Genomic DNA, 19,732 nt, shown 5'->3' on the forward strand with positions numbered 1-19,732 from the left:
AAAACAGATCAAAACCAATCTAAATATATGCCCATATTCTGTATTGAGGTTTATTTTCTATACCGTGTACTGTAATAGCATTGAAGTTACCTGAAACGTGCTACTCATGTGAAATGCTTCTGCTCAACCAATTATCTCTGCTATCCAACTGTAGTACTAATTATCTACATATCAAACCATTTCCTAGCTGTCTCAATGTTCAGAGAATTCAGAAATGCACAGACTGCTAATGTTTTGTTTCTCTAACACAACAGGGTATGTTAATTTTTTTGTCTCTTATCGATTCATGAGTTACATGAACTTGACCTTGTTTTTTTAAAGCAGAGTCTTTTACTTTGCTCTGCTCATTGTTCAACAGCATAAGGAAGAAATGTGAGAATTGTGTATCAAGTGAGGCAAGAAAGTTACAGGAACACAAGTAAAAGAAATACTGTAAAATCGAGGATTTGATCTTCGTGTCCATTATCTGAAGCTGATTCATATCTGCAAAAACCATGTGTAAGTCTTAAGGAAAAAACCACTTCCTTTCTAAGAAAAAAACAAACTTTAACCTTAAGAGGGTTTATGGTACTAATTATCTGTACTAGAAGATGAACATATGGTAAGAGTGAAATGGGCCATTTTCAGTGAGTATCTTAACCCAAGTACATTGTTAGAACTTCCTCCAGTGTCAAACAAACTGATCTAACATTTATGGACAAGGAAGTAAAGAGCATGGAAGGGCCATAAAGTGCACCAGTGCAGAATACTTTAGAAATTTCCAACAGTAAACCTCTACTAGAGTCTGAAGATGGAAGGCATGTTTGAACAAGTATTCTTGTACGTGATAGAAGACCTAAAGAGTGAAACATAATTTGCTTGGAGAAATTGACAATTTATTGTATTAGATACAACTTTTTCATAGATTATGCAGTAATGTGTTGTAGTAGTATGTAGCTTTTATTTTCATAATTTTTCAAAAAGTGTCATTTAAATCTCTATGTAGCCTAGAATACCTATTTACTGCCTACACTGAAAAATTAAGAAAACTGTCAGCTTCCCTACATCTGCAAGCACAGCCATGGCTTAATATGCCTTTTTTTAGTGACCACAGAACATATACAAGGAGGGAATAGAATGAGAACTAGAATTATGAACTATGTGGAATTATGTGGAACAAAGCACAAATTCGGTGTGGATGTACACAGTGATTTCATTAATTACTCTAGTGTCTACTAGTAGTGAAACATGTCAATTGTTACAATATTATCTTAAGTTTTGGAGAATATAGAACCATCAGGTTTTTTATGTCTTCAATAATAAAGGTCAGCAGTTTTTCTTCATTTTTATAAATGTTTTTCCCAAATATTCCTCTTTCTATATAGCTCTCCATATATTTCTAGTCAGTGTCATAAAAGCATGTTATGGGTTCTTAAAAGCATGCAAATTGCAACTCAACTTTAGCTGACATTACAAAGGGAAGAATAATAAAAAAAAATGTCTTGAAAAATCAATTTATTATCATTTAGGATTCCAAACATTTATAGTATTTATTGAAACCGGTTAACATTGAATATTCCTCAAGGGAGGAATTAAGGTTAATTAGTCACTTCACTTTCCATTTTCATGTCTTAACTCGGATTTTAATCTTCACTGCTAGTTTCCTGCATTTGGAGATCACTCTGTGATTTGGAGCACCCCTAATCCTTTATTCTGAAGTAATTCACAGTTTTAAACTTTGACTTTGGTGAAACTTTTTAGTTCCCTGAAAACTTGGGAAACAAACTAATTCCATAATGTAGTTTTATAACAAGCATATCCATCATGAAATTAAACACGATTTTAGCAACTTCTATCCTAACATTTTTCCCATTTATTTCCTAAGTATCATTCTTCTGTGAGTTACAGCTGATGACCAAACACCCCAACAAATACAATTTTTATATATGAGCATCATTTAGATTAAATAATGCATTAGGTTCTTAAAAGCACAGCAATTTCTAATTTACAAAAAAAAAAAATGTAGCTTACTAAGAAATCTGAACTTTGTTATGGGGAAAATGACACACTTCCACAGACATTATTGCTGCTAGGTGCCTAGGAAAAAAGTACTGCATAAACTTCTGGATTACACTGCCATAGTTATCCCACATCCCTGCCACATGAATAACATCAAGTAAGGCTTCTTTTGGAACTTCAAGATGCCTCGAATGTTACAATAACCTTCCACTTCACCTCCATTTATTTTTCTTGCCCTTTTGTTAAGACCTGTGGAGTGTTACTACATTAGTTTTCCTTGATAAGAATGCTTTAATGTTATAAAAATTATTTTAGTATTGTAAATTTTAAACTTCAAATAATATTTCAGAGATATCGAGATATAGATTTTTTCATATTTTAAACATAAACATGTCACAAAATTGAGGGGTTTGCCTTATGTTTATGACATTTCATTTTATATGCACATCATTAAAATTGAAGTCCCAATGAAAACTTTTTAATACTTGCTATATAAGGCAAGCAAAAACCAGTGTTCTTCCAACAAAAAAGACTGGGGCAGGGGGTGAAGAATGAGGGAGTGAGAAGGTGAGAAGATAATTAATTATAGTTTTATGTGGCTTATCCAGTCAAAAACTGGACACATTTTTGTTCAGGTTTTTTTGGTTGGGTTGGTTATGTTTTGTTTTTTTAAACTAAAAATGTTCATTACACTGTTTCTGAAAATTTGAGGCATTGTTCTCAGTCAATCCTAGGCACCTAGCAGGAATAATTTAAAAATGTTCTGGTTGCTATTGAGGTTTACATACACTGTAAATTTGAGACAGTCTGTCAGCCCTGCTGTAGTTGAAGATGGAAGGCATCATCATCATAGACAAAACAATGATGACAGCATCAGCTGGAGAGCTGACAGGAGGTGGTGTTCACCGGAGACCTGACAGGAGCTGGTGTTAGTACAATTCTTCCTAGCTGTGTTTCAACTGTTTTTAAAAAACCCATTATGGATTTGGTATATGTGTTCCTAATACCTCAGACTAGAGAATTTCCCTTCCAGCTGTACAACCAATACATTCCTTGACACACACTTCTTCTAGAAAACATCTCACTAAAACACAGATTTTGCAAAGCAGCTGAGGTGTGACTGATTGTGGTGGGCTGACCCTGGCTGGATGCCAGGTGCCCACCCCTCCCTTCCTCAGCTGCACAAGAAAAGATGAGGAAAGGTTTGTGGGTCGAGACAGAGATAGGGAGAGATCAGTCACCAATTACCATCAAGTGCAAAACAGATCCAACTTGATGAAATTAGCTGAATTTTATTACCAATCAAATCAGAGTAGGAGAATGAGAAACAAAAATGAAATCTTAAAACAATTTTCCCCCTACCCATTCCTTCTTTCCAGGCTAAAAGTTACTCCTAAATGGGAAATGGGCATTATAGTCAGTTTATCACACACCACTGCTGCTCCTTCAACCTTACACTTTTCCCCTGCTCTGGCACGCAGTCCCACCCACAGGAGACAGTTCACAAAACTATTCCATGCAAGTCCTTTCCATGGGCTGCAGTTCTTCATGAACTGCTCTCATGTGAGTTCCTTCCACACACTATAGTCTTTCAGGCACAGGCTGCTCCAGTGTGGGTCCCCCACAGGGTCGCAAGTCCTGACAGCAAACATGCTCCAGCAAGGGCTTCCCATGGTGTTACAGCCTCTCTCCAGGCAACCACCTGCTCCAGCATGAGGTCCTCCATGGTCTGCAGGTGGATTTATCAGCTTCCCTGTGGACCTTCATGGGCTGCTGGGGGACAGCCTGCCTTACCACTGTCTTCCGCACAGGCTGCAAGGAATCTCTGCTCTGGTTCCTGCAGCACCTCCTCTCCCTCCCCTTCAACTGCCTGCAGGGTTGTTTCCCTCACATATTCTCCCTTGACTCCCCTAGTTGCTGTGCAGCAGGTTTTTTACACCCTTTCTAACATACATTATCCCAGAGGTATTAACACTGTTGCTGATGGGGTTGGCCTTGGCAAGCAGGGGGTCTGTCTCAGATCTAGCAGGCATTGCCCCTTTGGACACTGAGGAAGCTTCTGGCAGCTTCTCACAGAAGACATCCCTATAGTCCCCTCTGCTACCAAAATGGGGCCATGCAAACGCAATGCACTGATTAAACATGAAGTTCACCGATCACTGAAGAATGAGGAAAAGACTAGCAGTTTATGAAAGTACCTGTAGATTAGAAATTTTACTCCAGCACTGAAGACGAACTTTCTCATATGGCAAGTGGGGCATTTAAGATATTTCTCTACTTTGCATACAAGCTAGAAAGAGACTTCTTAAGAAGTCTAGAACCGCGGGCACATTTTGGCTGTATGAACTAATTCAGAACTGAACATATGCTTGAAATATATTGCTGTTCTTCATCTTGAAGACAATTTAGTCAGTTGGACTATAATCTATGTTCTTAATGTTTCTTGCATCTTTCTCTATCAAGATATAACTGTCCAGCTCCTGTGAATTTAAATTCATTGCATCTTCTATAAGTCCAGGCAATTCTGACTTCTCAGAAATTACTTTAGTCACCAGTCTTCGCTATCTGCTCCTTCCACACAGCCCCCAATGGCTGTCTGTCATTAGTAAATTCTTTTCTTACCCCAAGTTTGATGGACAACACTCTGTCCTACGCCTAGTCTACTATCCTTATGTTTTGACATTTCCTTTGCTTGCCCACTTTTATTTGTTCTAGTTCACTTTGTTATTTACCTTCCAAATATCAGCTGAGTTGTCCACAGAACTGTAACAATTAATGGCACAAAATGTCTATCTTTTAGTAATATACCTCTTTCAGTGGAATCTGGAATTCCTTATCCTTGCCATCCTGTAGAGCATATGTGGGGCAAGGTATTTTAGAATATAACAGCATAGAGCAGAAAGCCACATAACTCAACTGTCAGGAAAACAGAAAATGGGACTGGATCTTAAATCGTTTAACTTGTCTGGGCATAAAGGCATGAGCAGGTCTGCAAATAGTTCCTTCCCTCAGCAAAAAGTCAAACTGACAGTTTAGGGGATATACAGTCAATTCTCACTCCTGATATCAGAAATTACTGTTCGTGTTTTTTGTCTACCAGAAATCTTAAGCATCTCTGGTGTGAAATGTACAATGGTAGGAAAGTAGGCATTCTGTATCACAGATATCAAAAATCTGTTTTCTAGAGAAACTATTTTGAAGGATAAGGGGCCAACTCAGAATTTTATCTGATTCACAGTAGTATTAAGAGTATACAAAACTGTTCTCTGAACCACAACTAGGGAGAATCAACCATAAAGCATTAGTTTCTCCACTGTTTATGCCCTCAGGAAAGAAATAATTAATCACAGTGTACCACCATTTCAATGAAAAAACCAGCTGGTTATGAGTCTCAATTGCACACAGCTTAACAGTACCAAAACTGGGTTATACACATATAAAAACTACAAATGGTAAGGAACGGAAGCCAAAAGAATATTTTTACAAGACTACGAATATTTAACAAAAAGGATGACTGACCTATTACAATCACACTCAGACTATCCATCTCTCTAATTTTCAAGAAGTACTTTACTGGACAATATTCTTCAACCAAATGGAATTTATTTGGATCAATACAAGGTTAAATGAGTTAATTTTAATACACTATGATATGCAGAAAGTCATACTGAAAGATCTAATGACTTCTCATCACTCTATAATTTAATAAACTACTAGAGACTAACAAAAAGTTGAGCCATAAGGGTAGTTTACAAATCGAATTTTGGAGAAACTGTGAATAATCTATCAAAATACATGCATTACCATAACTGTTCTCTATTAATCACATGAGAATTTTCATCCTCAGTTCAACATTTTTTTTAAATCTTGGTATTCCATAGCAACTATGGAATTAATAAATCATGAACTTTCACAGTGCAATTCTCCCATTCCAATCTAATTGGAATGCTAGCCAGAAAAGCATTTCTTCTTGAAAATTTAAAGAGATGGATAGTCTGAGTGTAATTATAATGGTCAGTCATACTTTCTGTTAAATATTTATAGGGGTTTGGGAGGAGAGGGGGGTGTTTGGTGGTCTTTTTGTGTGTCTGTTTTGTTTTTTGGGTTTTTTTTACTTCTATTCCTGACCACATGTATTTTTTTTACACGTATATTCATCAATCACTTGGATGAAGGGTCAGATGCTTCCTCAAAAAGTGACAACACAAAGCTGGGAGGAGTGGCTGATAGCCCAGAGGTCTGTACAGCCCTTCAGAGGGACCTTGACAGGTTGTAGAGAAGGGCAGGGAAGAACTGCCTGAAATTCAACAAGGGCAAGTGCAGGGTCCTGCACCTGGGGAGGAATAACCCCCTGCACCAGCACAGGCTGGGGGCTGACCTGCTGGAAAGCAGCTCTGTGGAAAAGGACCTGAGGGGTCCTGGTGGGCAACAAGCTGTCCATGAGCCAGCAGTGTGTCCTTATGGCCAGGAAGGCCAATGGGATCCTGGGGTGCATTAAGAAGAGCATTGCCCGCAGGTTGAGGAAGCTGAGTCTGCTCCTCTACTCAGCACTAGTGAGGCCTGACCTGGAGTGCTGTGTTCAGTTCTGGGCTCCTCAGGACATGAGAGACATAGAGCTCCTGGAGCAGGTCCAGCAGAGGGCTACAGAGATGATGAAGGGATGGGAGCATCTCCCTTCTGAGGAACGGCTGAAGGAGCTGGGCCTGTTCAGCCTCCAGAAGAGATGATTGAGAGGGGACCTCATCAATGTATCTAAGTATTTGAAGTGAGGGTGTCAAGAGGATGGAGCCAGGCTCTTCTTGGTGGTGTTGAGCAATAGGACAAGAAGCAACGGACAGAAAACGATGTACATGAAGTTTCACCGGAATATGAAGTTTTTACTGTGTGGGTGACTAAGCAATGGAACAGATTGCCCAGAGAAGATGTGGAGTCTCCCTCACTGGAGCTATTCAGGAACCACCTGAATGCAATCCTGTGCAATGTGAGCAGGGAGTATGGACCAGATGACCCACTGTGGTCCATTCCAACCTGACGCATACTGTGTTTCCCTGTAACTGAGTGCTTTTTTGTTGTATGTTACATATTCAGTGTAGACATGACCCCTTAAATACTTGTATTTTTCATTTGATAATGAACTTCATTTTCTATTCCCAAGTCTGAAAAGAGGCACGGCCAAAGAAAAATGTTTGCAAGGCTCTCTGAAAAAAAATTTTATTCACATATGCCTTCAAACTAGGAAGTTGAGAGGAAATAATTACTTTGGTATAGTCCTAGAGGCATTCAGTCACAGTATGGATAGAATGACAGGTGATGGATGGCTACCACAAAACACGGTAGAACTTGAAGACCTGATGCCCACATATTCTTCCCAACTTTTACTGAACATACCTACGTGGCATGTTAATTTTCAACACCAAGTTTGCGGTGCAACTTTTTTTAATCACAATGCACTGGATAAAAGCTAAACAAATATGATTTCTCCTTCTTTTCAATCCAGCATTTGACATATCATGCCAGTTATGGAATTAGCTGAAAGCCTCAAAGGGCTAAGATTTTAGAATTTTAAAAGATTTTATGTATAAGAATTCAAAGGATACGGAACACAGAAAACACAGCTAAAATCATTCATGTGATCACTGGGTATATCCTTTCACTGTATTTTTTTTTCCAGATTCTAACCACTCTAAGCTCTTCATATCAATTTTTGTCATCACGCCAACTTTGCACAATAAAATAGCTGCATATATTAAATTATTTTCACGTATCTCTGAAACAACAACCATAAAACATACACAAGTATCTCAAAGGATGGTGAAAAAAGGATGGTGCCAGACTTGCTGCCCAGTTACAGGACAAGGAATAATGGCTACAAACTAAAACACAAGAAGTCCTACCTCAACATGAGGAAGAACTTCTTTACACTGAGGGTGGCAGAGCACTGGAACAGGCTGCCCAAGTAGGTTGTGGAGTCTCCCTCTCTGAAGACATTCAAAACCCACCTGGATGTGTTCCTGTGGAACCTCCTCCTCCCCATGACTCTGCCTTGCCAGAGAGGTTGGACTAGGATGATCTCCAGAAGTTCTTTTCAACAATTAACTATTCTCCGATTAGTAAGATTATCAGTGAATGTAGCCGTATGACATACAAATTCGAATGTAACTACTGTAATGGAATATTGGTTTTCTGTTAAACATGTGACAAATTCACAGTTAGGTCCCCTAATGAGATATTATTTACAGACATTTCAGAACTACAAGTGCCTAGTGATTGGAGGAGCTCTTTCCTCAACAATAGAAATATATTTTCTCTTATCCTATCTTTTTCATAGAATCATAGAATCGATTGGGTTGGAAAAGACCTCCGAGATCATCGAGTCCAACCCTTGGTCCAACTCCGGTCCATTTACTAGACCATGGCACTCAGTGTCACGTCCAATCTCAGTTTAAAAATCTCCAGGGATGGTGAATCCACCACCTCTCTGGGCAGGCCATTCCAATGCCTGATTACTCTCTCTGGAAAGAATTTTTTTCTGATATCCAACTTAAATTTCCCCTAGCAGAGCTTAAGCCCGTGCCCCCTTGTCCTATTGCTGAGTGCCTGGGAGAAGAGACCAGCCCCCACCTGGCTAGAACTTCCCTTCAGGTAGTTCTAGACAGTGATGAGGTCACCTCTGAGCCTCCTCTTCTCCAGGCTAAACAACACCAGCTCCCTCAGCCTCTCCCCATAGGACCTATGCTCCAGTCCCTTCACCAGCCTTGTTGCTCTTCTCTGGACCCGCTCCAGCACCTCAATATCCTTTCCTGAACTGAGGGGCCCAGAACTGAACACAGTACTCAAGGTGTGGTCTCACCAACGCAGAGTACAGGGGAAGGATCACTGCCCTGGTCCTGCTGGCCATGCTATTTTTGATACAGGACAGGATCCCATTGGCCTTCTTGGCCACCTGGGCACACTGTTGGCTCATGTTGAGCTTCCTGTCAATTAGTACCCCCAGGTCCCTTTCTGCCTGGCTGCTCTGCAGCCACTCTGTGCCCAGCCTGTAGCGCCGCATGGGGTTGTTGTGGCCAAAGTGCAGGACCCGGCACTTGGCCTTGTTGAACTTCATCCCATTGCAATCAGCCCATGCAAGTAAGGGAAAAGAAGGAAGAAAGGAAATTAAGGGAGTTACATGTGGTATTGAACTGCTTTTGACTTCTAAAATTCATTTACACTACCGTGGTTTTTTCAGACATCATATAAATGAGAACCTAGCTGCCCAGTATTTATCTCACACAATAGGTAGGCTAGCAACAACTGTTTACTTCCAACTCCTTTTTTTTTGATCAGCAGATTGCTAGCTTCCATTTCAGGCTGCGCTGTAATTTTTAACAGTTCCATCAGCTCAGCTAGTAACTGGAAAAGTCCATCATCCATAACTCAGTGTTGGTCAATCCATGTAAACAAAGAAAGAAATCTCCTGACAAAAGAAGGTGCCCAGTCTTTCTAGAGTCATCACAATGTACTAACAATGCTGTCTTTTCAGGGAAGGCCTGAAATATTTCTAGACCAAACAGTACTCAGATTTTATCAGTGTAATAACAACATGCTGTTTAAAATTACATGCTGATGCTTTAAATGCAGCAAGTGATGCTATGACTACTCTATGTCAGTTTTGTATGCTTCTTGCTTGAGTGAAAGAGGACTAAAAGTATATGAATATCATCAACAGAATCAATGTTTTAATAGTTTTAACTGTATTAAAGACAATAATAAAAAGCAAAAAATATTACCCACTTTTGTTTAATAAAAAAAGGTAAACAAAAGTAAGAGGGGAAAGAAAATTTTCAAAGCCAAATATTTTAAAATATGAAACAGAGTAGGAAGGTTGTGAGTCAAATCTCTGAAAGACAGATTTTGCTGGAATCTGAAATCAAAGAGTAAACAATGAGTCTTCAGTTTTAAATTTAAAGCCCCTGGTAATATATACTAAATAAAATGCATTGTCACTCATTAACATTACATACAGAAACATGGAGTACCAGAATAGAGATGGTGCAGGAAGAAAAATAATATCTATTATTAAACTAATATTAAAAGGCGATACATTAAAATATATTCTTTTTTTAAACTCACTCACTTGTGACCAATCTCATGTGCAATGGTAAAAGCTGAACCTAGGCCAATGTCTTCATTAATGCTGCAGCTCCTTTCAGGCTCACACATTCCAGCCACAGAGGCCAAGCCTGAATAAACAGAAGGAGACACAAAGGGTCATGCCAAGGTGTTTCAGTCTTAAAAGCCCTAGTTATAAATGCCTGGATTCTTTTTAATAACTTCTATACACAGAAGGAGTAGTTGGCAAAAGGTTAACTTTCTAGTCATTTACAAAATCACTGGGGGGAATTTTACTTTGCCGGCTAGACATTAATATTTTTTGAACTGCAGTCAGTGCTGGAAAATGTCTAGACTAGGGGTTAGATTTATAAATTTTACTTCTGGTAACTTGGGACCACCTAGTAACTTGAGCCAGGAGAGGGAATTCAAGAAAGCATTTCTATTTTAACATTCTTGAATCTGAAGAAAGCAAAATGTATCCACATTATTTTTCTAAAGAAATCTGTTTAAGTTTAGTGGGTTCATAAAAACATACAAGCAACTTTTTTAGCTATGAAAAACCTCACATGGTATGCTAAAAAAATTAAAAAAACAAAACTCAATGCATCAGTGAAGAGAGAGGAGACATGTTAATAACAAGCATTCACTTAACCATGGAAGTCTTTTCCATTTATCACCCATCATCTTCTGGAATTTAAACTTTATTGTGTTATAAGCACTTTTAAAAACTTTCTTTAGAGAGAGAAAGCCACTGGCATTTATGGATTATGGCTTTTCTATATCTTGCACATTCTTCAGCAACACATTATTACATACATACTGCAGTCATAATTTAGTGCCACTAAAGAAAGCTCTGAACATTGGATTTATTTAATGTATTCCTCCCTAGTGTTTCTTATCTAAAACAAGCAGTAAACCTTCCTTTAAGGAAATTACCTGCTCAGTTAACTACATTACAAACCAAACCAAACAAAAAAAAAAAACAACAAACCAAACAAAAACCACCAGCCCCACCACCACCAAACTCCCAACACCAAAACAAAAAACTGGAAAAGCTGTAACTTTGGTTGGGGAATGAAGAGAATGGGGCAGGGAGCAGGGAAGAAAAAAAAGCATACTCTTTATATGAGCAGGCACTTCAAATTATTCTATTTGGACTAACACTAAGCAACTAATAAGATGACAAGTGATTCCTGGCTGTGTTCACATTAGCAAGTAATTTGGAGCCAAAGGACTGGGTCAGCACAGTGAAGCAGTGATATTGAGGCTCTTCCTGTATCTTTTTGTGTAGGCTGGACACTCTGCTTTGGAGTAGTTGAATCCTATAGGCTGAACATAATCACTATACATGTAGTGCAAAGCATCCTAAAGGGAAAAATATTACAGGGGTATCATGAGGAAACAACCTGTGGGTGATCTTTGTCTCCCACAGGCACATACAGAACATTTGGGGGGTATGTGTTCTGATTTAGGGTTTCTCCCAAACAAATCTAGTTATGCACACCAAAACTATTCTGTTAACCAAACTAACTTGGGAAAAAAGTGACAATGTGTGTCTGGAGAATTTGCATCAAAACAGTTCTACTGCTATAAACAAATCATTGCTGTAGACACACCCACTGAAGACAGCATAAAACATCAAAAGAAAGCAGATTATCCATGGAGAAAAATCAGCGTATTTTTTGCAGTGTGAAACCTGCAGAAAATACAATAATTACAGTTCACCTATGTTAATTCTAATTAAGGAAATTCTGAACACAACATGGCAATACATATATACAACTGTCATGTTCCCCTGTAAAGTCCACCATACTACAATGATAAAATCATCTCCATCTTCAGATCTTTTAACTGAGCACTTCATTCAGCAATCTTACAGGACCATACCATGCTTGCAGAAAGTGACAGAGATTAAGTTAAGAACTTAGTCTATGGTTCAGATTTTAAAAAAGAATTGGCCTTCACTGGAGCCACAGATGTATTACAAAGACATCTGAAGTCTATCTTTTCTAGAGGTTCCATGAAAGATTCCCTGCTTCAGGAAAGTGAAATAGGATGCAGATGTCTAAGCCACACAAAGATCTTTACTTCTATTTCTTCCTATAATACCAATTATTCAGGTTTCATTTGACTTTTTGAGACCTCTCTGAGGCTTTTGTTCATAGACTCCTTAAATATATGCCTGACTTTAGTTACTGGAGGTCAGTGGGACTTGAGCATATCAAATGCCTTGCAAGAGAGGACCTCTTCTCCAATTCAATGCCTGTAATGCAAAAAAATTGTCATGGTTTTGTTGCCAAGACTCCTATAACATTGAGTTGGAACTAATACCATATGTGACTCTTATTTTTAGGGTTGTTTTTTTAAAAATTAAGCCTTTTGTTTAATAAAACATTTGCCAGAGTCTATCCTCTGTTACGATGGATTCAAGTGAAGCAAAATTTGCCTTTATGCCAAAATCTGGTACAGTAAGAACTAGTACGCTAATGATCTGTGTTAAAAGCATCATGCAAAAATATCAAATAGTTCATGCAAGAATGTATGCTCTTTCAACCTTTCTTCTTTTAACACTTGCAAAGCCAATCCTAAGACATTGGTGTAGACAGTCCTCAGTTTTGTCACTTCCAAGAACAAACAAAATCAGCTACATTTAGAAATTCGGCATCATCATTTGCCTTTTACTAAAGCATGCTGTGGATTTTGTTTACATTCACAGCAGGCAAAATTCTGGTATCTTTCCCCATATAAACTATATCCCTCTGCCAGAACCATTGTGTTGATTTGAGAGACCTGTAGAAAAATCAACGTGAGTTAAGGCTATCAAGCATACAGTAACAAAGGGAAAGACAAAGCAAATACAATCATGAACTCTGACTGAGAAATATTATGAGTATTAATAATCTGAATGAGAATTTTATCTTTAATGACCTACAAGAAAGAGCCTTTTGAAAGGATGCAAATTGAAAAAAACGAAAACAAAACCAAAAGTTACACTGGTCTTTGAATAATGTTCCTTTTATATATTAAAGCACTATTGAAGGCAACTACCTATGGTTATAGCTAACAAATACAGTTATTTACTGTAGTAAATAACTTATGGTGACAAACTTAGGTAAGGAAAGAACAGTATCTCTCCACCATTAACATAAGGTGTGCTTCTCCATTTTCAAAGCATTGTTTTAAGGCATTTCAATGTTACTGTAATTTCCATCACTGTGCTGGTTTTTCCTAAGTCTGTGAAAGGAAGATATGAAGCCACACTCCCTGTCTAAAAAAGAACAACAGTGTAAACCTCAAAGTCTGTTTCTTCTGTAAGGTTTGTGGGGGTTTGGTTGCTTTTTAATTTTCCTGAGGATTTTTACTTGCATTTTTAAACTAGATTCTGGAGACAGGTTAGGTGGAAATAAACAGCAAGTTCTCCTCTGTAAGAAGAACAATTGAGTCATCTGCTAGGTTTTATCAGATCTACATCTGCCAGAGACGAAATACATAGCAGCAGCAGCTCACATAATTCAAACTTCTAGCAATGTGTCAAGCTAAAACCCACCTAAATTATGTTTTATTGTTCAGGTTTATAAAACTGAAAGATTTCAAAAGCACAAACTTAAAAAGATCTAATCAGTCACTAACTCAACAGTGACTAAGTAAGTAACTTACTGAGTAAGTAGAAAGCAACAAAACAGCAAATGAAAGCTGAAATTTCTCTTTATATACTTACCTAGTGTGCCACAAGGCTTGTTTTTATAAGTGCATATATCATATCTGTTAAGGAGAAAAAAAGTAGATAAAATATGTCAGTGAATCAGGATTGTAAGATAGTTTGTATATTTATCACATGTCTGCGTCATGGCCCAAGCTGTCAGACCTCAATCAGTTTAATTATGTGCAGCCAGCTGGTGTTGGCATTTTCTACACTGTGGTGCAAACCACAAGCTGCCCTACACTCAGAGCTGCTGGCCTCGGGCCAGTGGGACACCTGCCAGCCAGAAAAAAATGGGTAAAGTGGATCTTTGTAATCACCAGCTCCATAAAGCAGTCTACCACTCTGTTAGGAAGTTAGAGCAGCATAGACTGCTACTGATTCATAACACTTAACTTTCAGTTTTTTAACATAATTGGAAGCCTCTTACAGTCTCACACTTACCAACTAAACAATACTAATTGTAACCTCTACTACTTAGACTCTGATTCTAATTAAAAACTGTAACTCTCATTTATTGTACCATTTTTTTAAACAATATTATGAACTGCCATAATGATTACCTTCTCATTATCTTCCAGTGATTATTGTACATCTTAGAGGATATGATAAAATACTAAAATGGAAAACATTTTTGCAAAAAGCTAAAAAATGTCTTTAAAGGATAATTTTCATCATTGTAGAAAAAATCTTTCAAATACAGAAGCTAAATGAGTTTTTACGTAGTTACTATGTAAGTATCTGGAGCTAACAATGGAATTAAAATGTTTTCTGTGGCACAGTTTTCCAGTGGTCATGCAGCAGTTGTTCATTAATTATATCTTCATATTTTGAATATGCAATCCTATTGTATAGATGGTGATACAAGGACATTCCTACAATGCCACTTATTTCCAAGGATTTATATTGATTTCCTTGCAGTACCTTTCAGAATAATTTCTACTCTTTTGAAAGGAGAGTGAGAGAAAATACAAAAAGATACCATCTTTATGCTTTAAAAAATAGTTACCAGCCTCAGGTCACCAGTCATTTCTGTTAAAAATAACTTAAGGACTGTTATCACATAGGACTCTGACCAGATCTATACCTTTCACTGCTAAAAGAGTTACAGTCTGTCTGCAAGCCAAATCCACGGACAAAATAATGAAGCTAACAATTTGGAACAAATCCAGTAAACTCAATATGCATGTAGACTGCTGTGACCACATGGAATTCCTATGATTTTTAAAAGGTACTGAGTGTGGAGCAGTTTGTGGGATTAAGCTATAACTTTGAACTTAAATGTTCTATGTACTAATCTCATCAAGGTGGTTCAAACTCTCACTGATTTCCCATTTACTGTTTGGGGGAGGGGAAAGAAATCAAGTCAGCATTCTTATAAAAAACCTCTTGCAATAGAATCAGGTTTTGTACATCATAAAGTTTTAAGATGATAAAGATACAGAGCAAAAGAAGGATTTTCACTGGGCATTTTCTGCCTCTTACATATTGAAGGAAGCAGACTTCTTATTTCTATATTGAGGACAATGCATGAACCTAATCGTATTGAAGTTCAAGAAAAACTTGTTCCTCAAAGAAAGTAGATAGGTCTGTCTTATTTACTGACAAAACCCTAGCTAAATTCTTCAGAAGGCAGCTGAGAATTGAACAGAAGGAAGTCTTTGAAATACACAGGAAGTATTGATCTTCTAATGTTTTTTAGTATCCAAAGGTAGTAGGAAAGAACAATTAAAGGCATGCACCCTTAAGTAAAATGGATGTTTGATAATAAAGCCAGTCTCACTGAACTCTAGTAAAATACTGTCACTGACTTCAGCAGAGATGAAAACTTGTGCTTATGGCCTGATTCAGCTTACTCTTATACAGGAATGAATCTGAACTTACTCCTCACCTTCATTTCATTTTCTCAAAGAACTGTTATAGGAGAGAATGATGGGAACTAAGTCTCATGTTTCTGTTATATTTAACAACAAAGACCATGGTATCCTTCAATTTATGCTAGGAAATGTGTGTTCTTCATTATGCATAGGCTAACATTTTAAACAAAATATGATGACAATGAAAATTAAATTAGATAATAAAACTAAGAACTAATTATTTTTGCCAGCACGTACCTGAGGAGTAGTATGTTCTGATTATGGTTTCATTAAATATTCACATTTTTAGATAATAATTTCCTGTAAAGAGCATTCATACATTCTCCAAGGCCTCAGTTAACACAAAAAAACCTCTAAATTTTCTATGTCAAAAGATTTACTTTATCTACATTATCTTCAAGCTCCATTTTTCAATATATTTCCTTTTATATGAAGGGTTTCTGGTCATGATTTGTTTGGAAGCTTATATCATTTTTATGTGTCAAATTGCTTGCTTTCATCATTTGTTTCTCCGTATAATTTAACCAAATCAGACTAACTTGTCATTTTTTGGCTTTGACATCACCTCTTCTAACTTTATTAATCACAGGACCACAGAATCATAGAATACACTGAGTTGAAAGGGATTCACATGGAATCATCAAGTCCAGCTCCTGGCCCTGCACAGGATCCAACAGTCACAGCCTGAGAGGGTTGCCCAAACACTTCTCAAACTGCCAGGCTGGGTGCCGTGGTCACTCCCTTGGGAGCCTATTCAGTGCCCAACCACTCTCTGAGTGAAGAACCTTTTCCTGATATCAAACCTAAACCTCCTCTGACACAACTTCAGGTCATTCCCTAAGTGCTGTCACTGGTCACCACAGAGAAGAGATCGGAGCCTGCCCCTCCTCTTCCCCTCACAAGGAAGTTATAGACTAAGGAATCCACTTAGCCCACAGATACTGGGTTCCAAAATGCAGAAGACTACAGATTTAATACTTAACAGATAGTAACTTTAAGGCAAGAAATCCTGAAATGACAAATCATCATGACTCCCCATAAGACTGCATAGCTCTAATTGCTATTAAAAAAAAAAAGTCCACTCCCAAAAAAACCGCACAAAATTAAGATAGTCACTGGCACCTTAGTAAATACTTCAGGACCTAAAGACAATCAAAGGTAGATTCTTAGGCCAACAATTATCCCAATCAAACATTAAAAATTATAAGAACAGTCACAAGAGTTATGCAAAAATCTTATTTGAATCATTGACAGATTTTATAAGAGGGACAACCACAAAAAGTGTGAATGCAAGAAGACAGATATGTATATTGCAAAAAACCCCTCAAGATGAGATGCCAGCATGATTATTTTGAGACAGGCAAGAAAATCCTCTGCCCAAGCCAGAAGAGATCTCACACCTCCTAATAAAGTGGGTGCAATGTCCTTGAAATGGTACGACACTGGGGAAGTGGAATGACAAAGAGGTAGGAGAGAATACTGGTGATTACGTGGCCATTCCTGACCTGAACAAATCAGAAGGCATTTTATGAGGCAGATGTGCAAGAGATCTGGGACTTCTGGGCATGCCTGCAGGACTGCTGAAGAGCTCCACCAAACAGGTAGGAAATGAATGCACAGCTGCCACTGTCAGACAGAAGGAAACCACAGAGACAGACCATTATGAGCTCAAAAGGATGGTCCACAATTGGAGTAGCAATACGCTGCTGTCATGCCGTGGATCAAACAGGAAGTTAGTGTGCCATCCAAGGCACTTTAAAAGCAAAACTTTCTAGCCTGTTTTTTGCAGGATACAAGCAGGCACTATGATAAAATATACATCTACATCACTGTATTAAAAAGTGAAAGCAATCATACTGGACTGAAATTCTATTATCTGCATTATCAAGCTGTTTCAAAAGTCCATCAAAAATTTTTTTTAAAGTCCTTTGCACAGATTTGGCCCATGACAACCACTAATCTCAACTAACCTCCCATGAAAATTTGTAGAGATGGCCATACACAATTACTACGAAGCAAAACATACAATACTAGTTTTATCTAGAGAAGTCAGCTTAGTAGTATGGACATGAGATCTGTGCCAGTGCTCCTCAGTGCAAGAAAAAAGTCATTGATATGTTTATTTAATGTACAGTGTAGGTGTAAGCTACAGACTATCTCTTGAAGAAGCCTCAGTTATCTGCAACTCTTAACTTGAAGAAAAATCCCCTTTCCCTTGCAAATCTGATGGCTAGCATGACCCTGAGCATTTGAGTAGGACACTTAAGTCAAACAGAAAAGAAAGATAAATTCTCTGTGAATATTGTAAGCATTGTTAAAACTTGTCAGGTTAATTTATTTGCAGCTACAGCCAATCCCAGGCACCTCAGGGGAACACAGACATGCCTGTCCTGGTACATTGCAGGGAAAGGAGAGAGGATTCTTCCTGACCCCTGCAAATTGTCAACTTGCAGGCCTAATGCAAGTGATTGTGCAACTTTGTAGTTCACACAGAGTTCTATGTAAGCAACTGTATTCCCAGATTAAAAATTGAAACAAATAAAAAAGAAAGAAATATAAAAATATCACAGGTTTGATTACTAGAAAGCACCACAATGATTCAATCATACCTCCACCCACCCTGGCATAAAAATGTAAATAACTTATTCTACAAGCTAGGGGAGATAAAATGCTATTCGTTAAAAGCTATTAAATCTCACATTAAGAACTGTTTACAGCATAACTTGAGAACAACTGTACTGGGTTATCCAGTTCATCTGTCTTTCCCTCCACAGCAATTTGAGAGTGTTTGCAAAGAAACAGGATAGCTCAGACTCACAGCTTCTCTGATAGAAGCCCCAGCTCTGTGGCTTAGGATACTTCAGAGATGGAGATTATACCACAGTATTTAATTGATTTTTCTTCTAATGTCTTCAGCACTAAGTTAATTCCTCTGCAATCTTGAAAAAACATATTTCAGCATCTATCTGGAGGATGTTTTTATGCCATTATATGCAAAGTTGAGTCTGCCTGTTACAGCAGAGCTCTTTCCTGTTAAAGTCACTTTTTAAGTTTTCCTTTAAATCAGATTAATATCAGGAACTTTGCCTGCATTGCACCACTACACTGTAGCCTTTCTGACACCTTGATTTGCACCTCAAGGGCTTTTAAAATATATTACAATTCAAAAAGTTGCTCTAGTGGTGGCATTAACAGTAGTAGATACAAAGGCAAAATCAATTATTTCTTCATACATGTTAACAAGTATTTAAATATTAAAGGATGACATTGTCCTTCTCACCAGTCTCATTATGCAAAATGGCCCATGAACTGAAAAGAGTCTCTACAAAACACTGCCATTACTAGCAGTACGTTACTGAAAATGTCCAGTATGCCAGAAAAGAATAATTGCATCAAATTAACACTGAGATAGAAATATACCTGAAACAGGATTGGAAACATATATGAATATTAGCATTATATACATTTTAGAAAATTTAATTAAACAACAAGAATAACCTACACGATGTCTTTAATTTCAGTTCATAAGTGAACAAAGCATGAACACTCAATAAAAGAGCAAACTGTCCAGAATTCATATGAACAGTGAGCTGCTTATACACACATCAACCTACCTTGAAATTACTCCAAAAGCTACCAATATGCCTGAGTAATACTTAAGTTGGATATTGACATAAATAACTGAGGCTTTTCAAGGAATATTTCTTAGCACAAAAGAGTTTAGGAGACAAAAATATCATCACAGCAAATTGCCTATCAAGATGGCTGGAATTTAAATGTAAAAAGTATGTAAGAAAATTCAGGCTAGACAAAACCAACAAACCATCCATGACTGGACATGAAGGTATTTATAATTTTGGGATAAGTGAACATATATTTCATACATATAATACTAGACTATTTGCCAACTAATCTGCTTGAGAAGGTTGCCAGAAAGCAAAATAAAGCCCAAGAACTGCTTCTGTCTTGACTAAGAGGAAACGGAGCTAAATAACACAATCCACTAAGAGTTCACATTTATGTAACATTTCCAAACATGTTAACTCTGAAAGGAAGGGTTTAT

At 37.7% G+C, this 19,732-nt stretch overlaps 1 protein-coding gene across 2 annotated transcripts in view; it reads right to left on the minus strand.

Moving 5' to 3' along the window:
• The window catches only part of ADAMTS6 (ADAM metallopeptidase with thrombospondin type 1 motif 6), a 145,794-nt gene that overhangs the window by 76,991 nt on the left and 49,071 nt on the right, over positions 1 to 19,732 (minus strand). For both annotated transcript variants that reach the window (XM_071580628.1, XM_071580627.1), the window contains exons 7-8: positions 13,811 to 13,854; positions 10,115 to 10,220 (exon numbers count right to left, since the gene is read on the minus strand). In XM_071580628.1, coding sequence (XP_071436729.1) covers positions 10,115 to 10,220; positions 13,811 to 13,854 — 150 coding nt within the window. The remainder of the gene's footprint in view (positions 1 to 10,114; positions 10,221 to 13,810; positions 13,855 to 19,732) is intronic.

This window comes from Pithys albifrons, chromosome Z (genome assembly GCF_047495875.1).
Source record: "Pithys albifrons albifrons isolate INPA30051 chromosome Z, PitAlb_v1, whole genome shotgun sequence".
Lineage (NCBI taxonomy): Eukaryota > Metazoa > Chordata > Aves > Passeriformes > Thamnophilidae > Pithys > Pithys albifrons.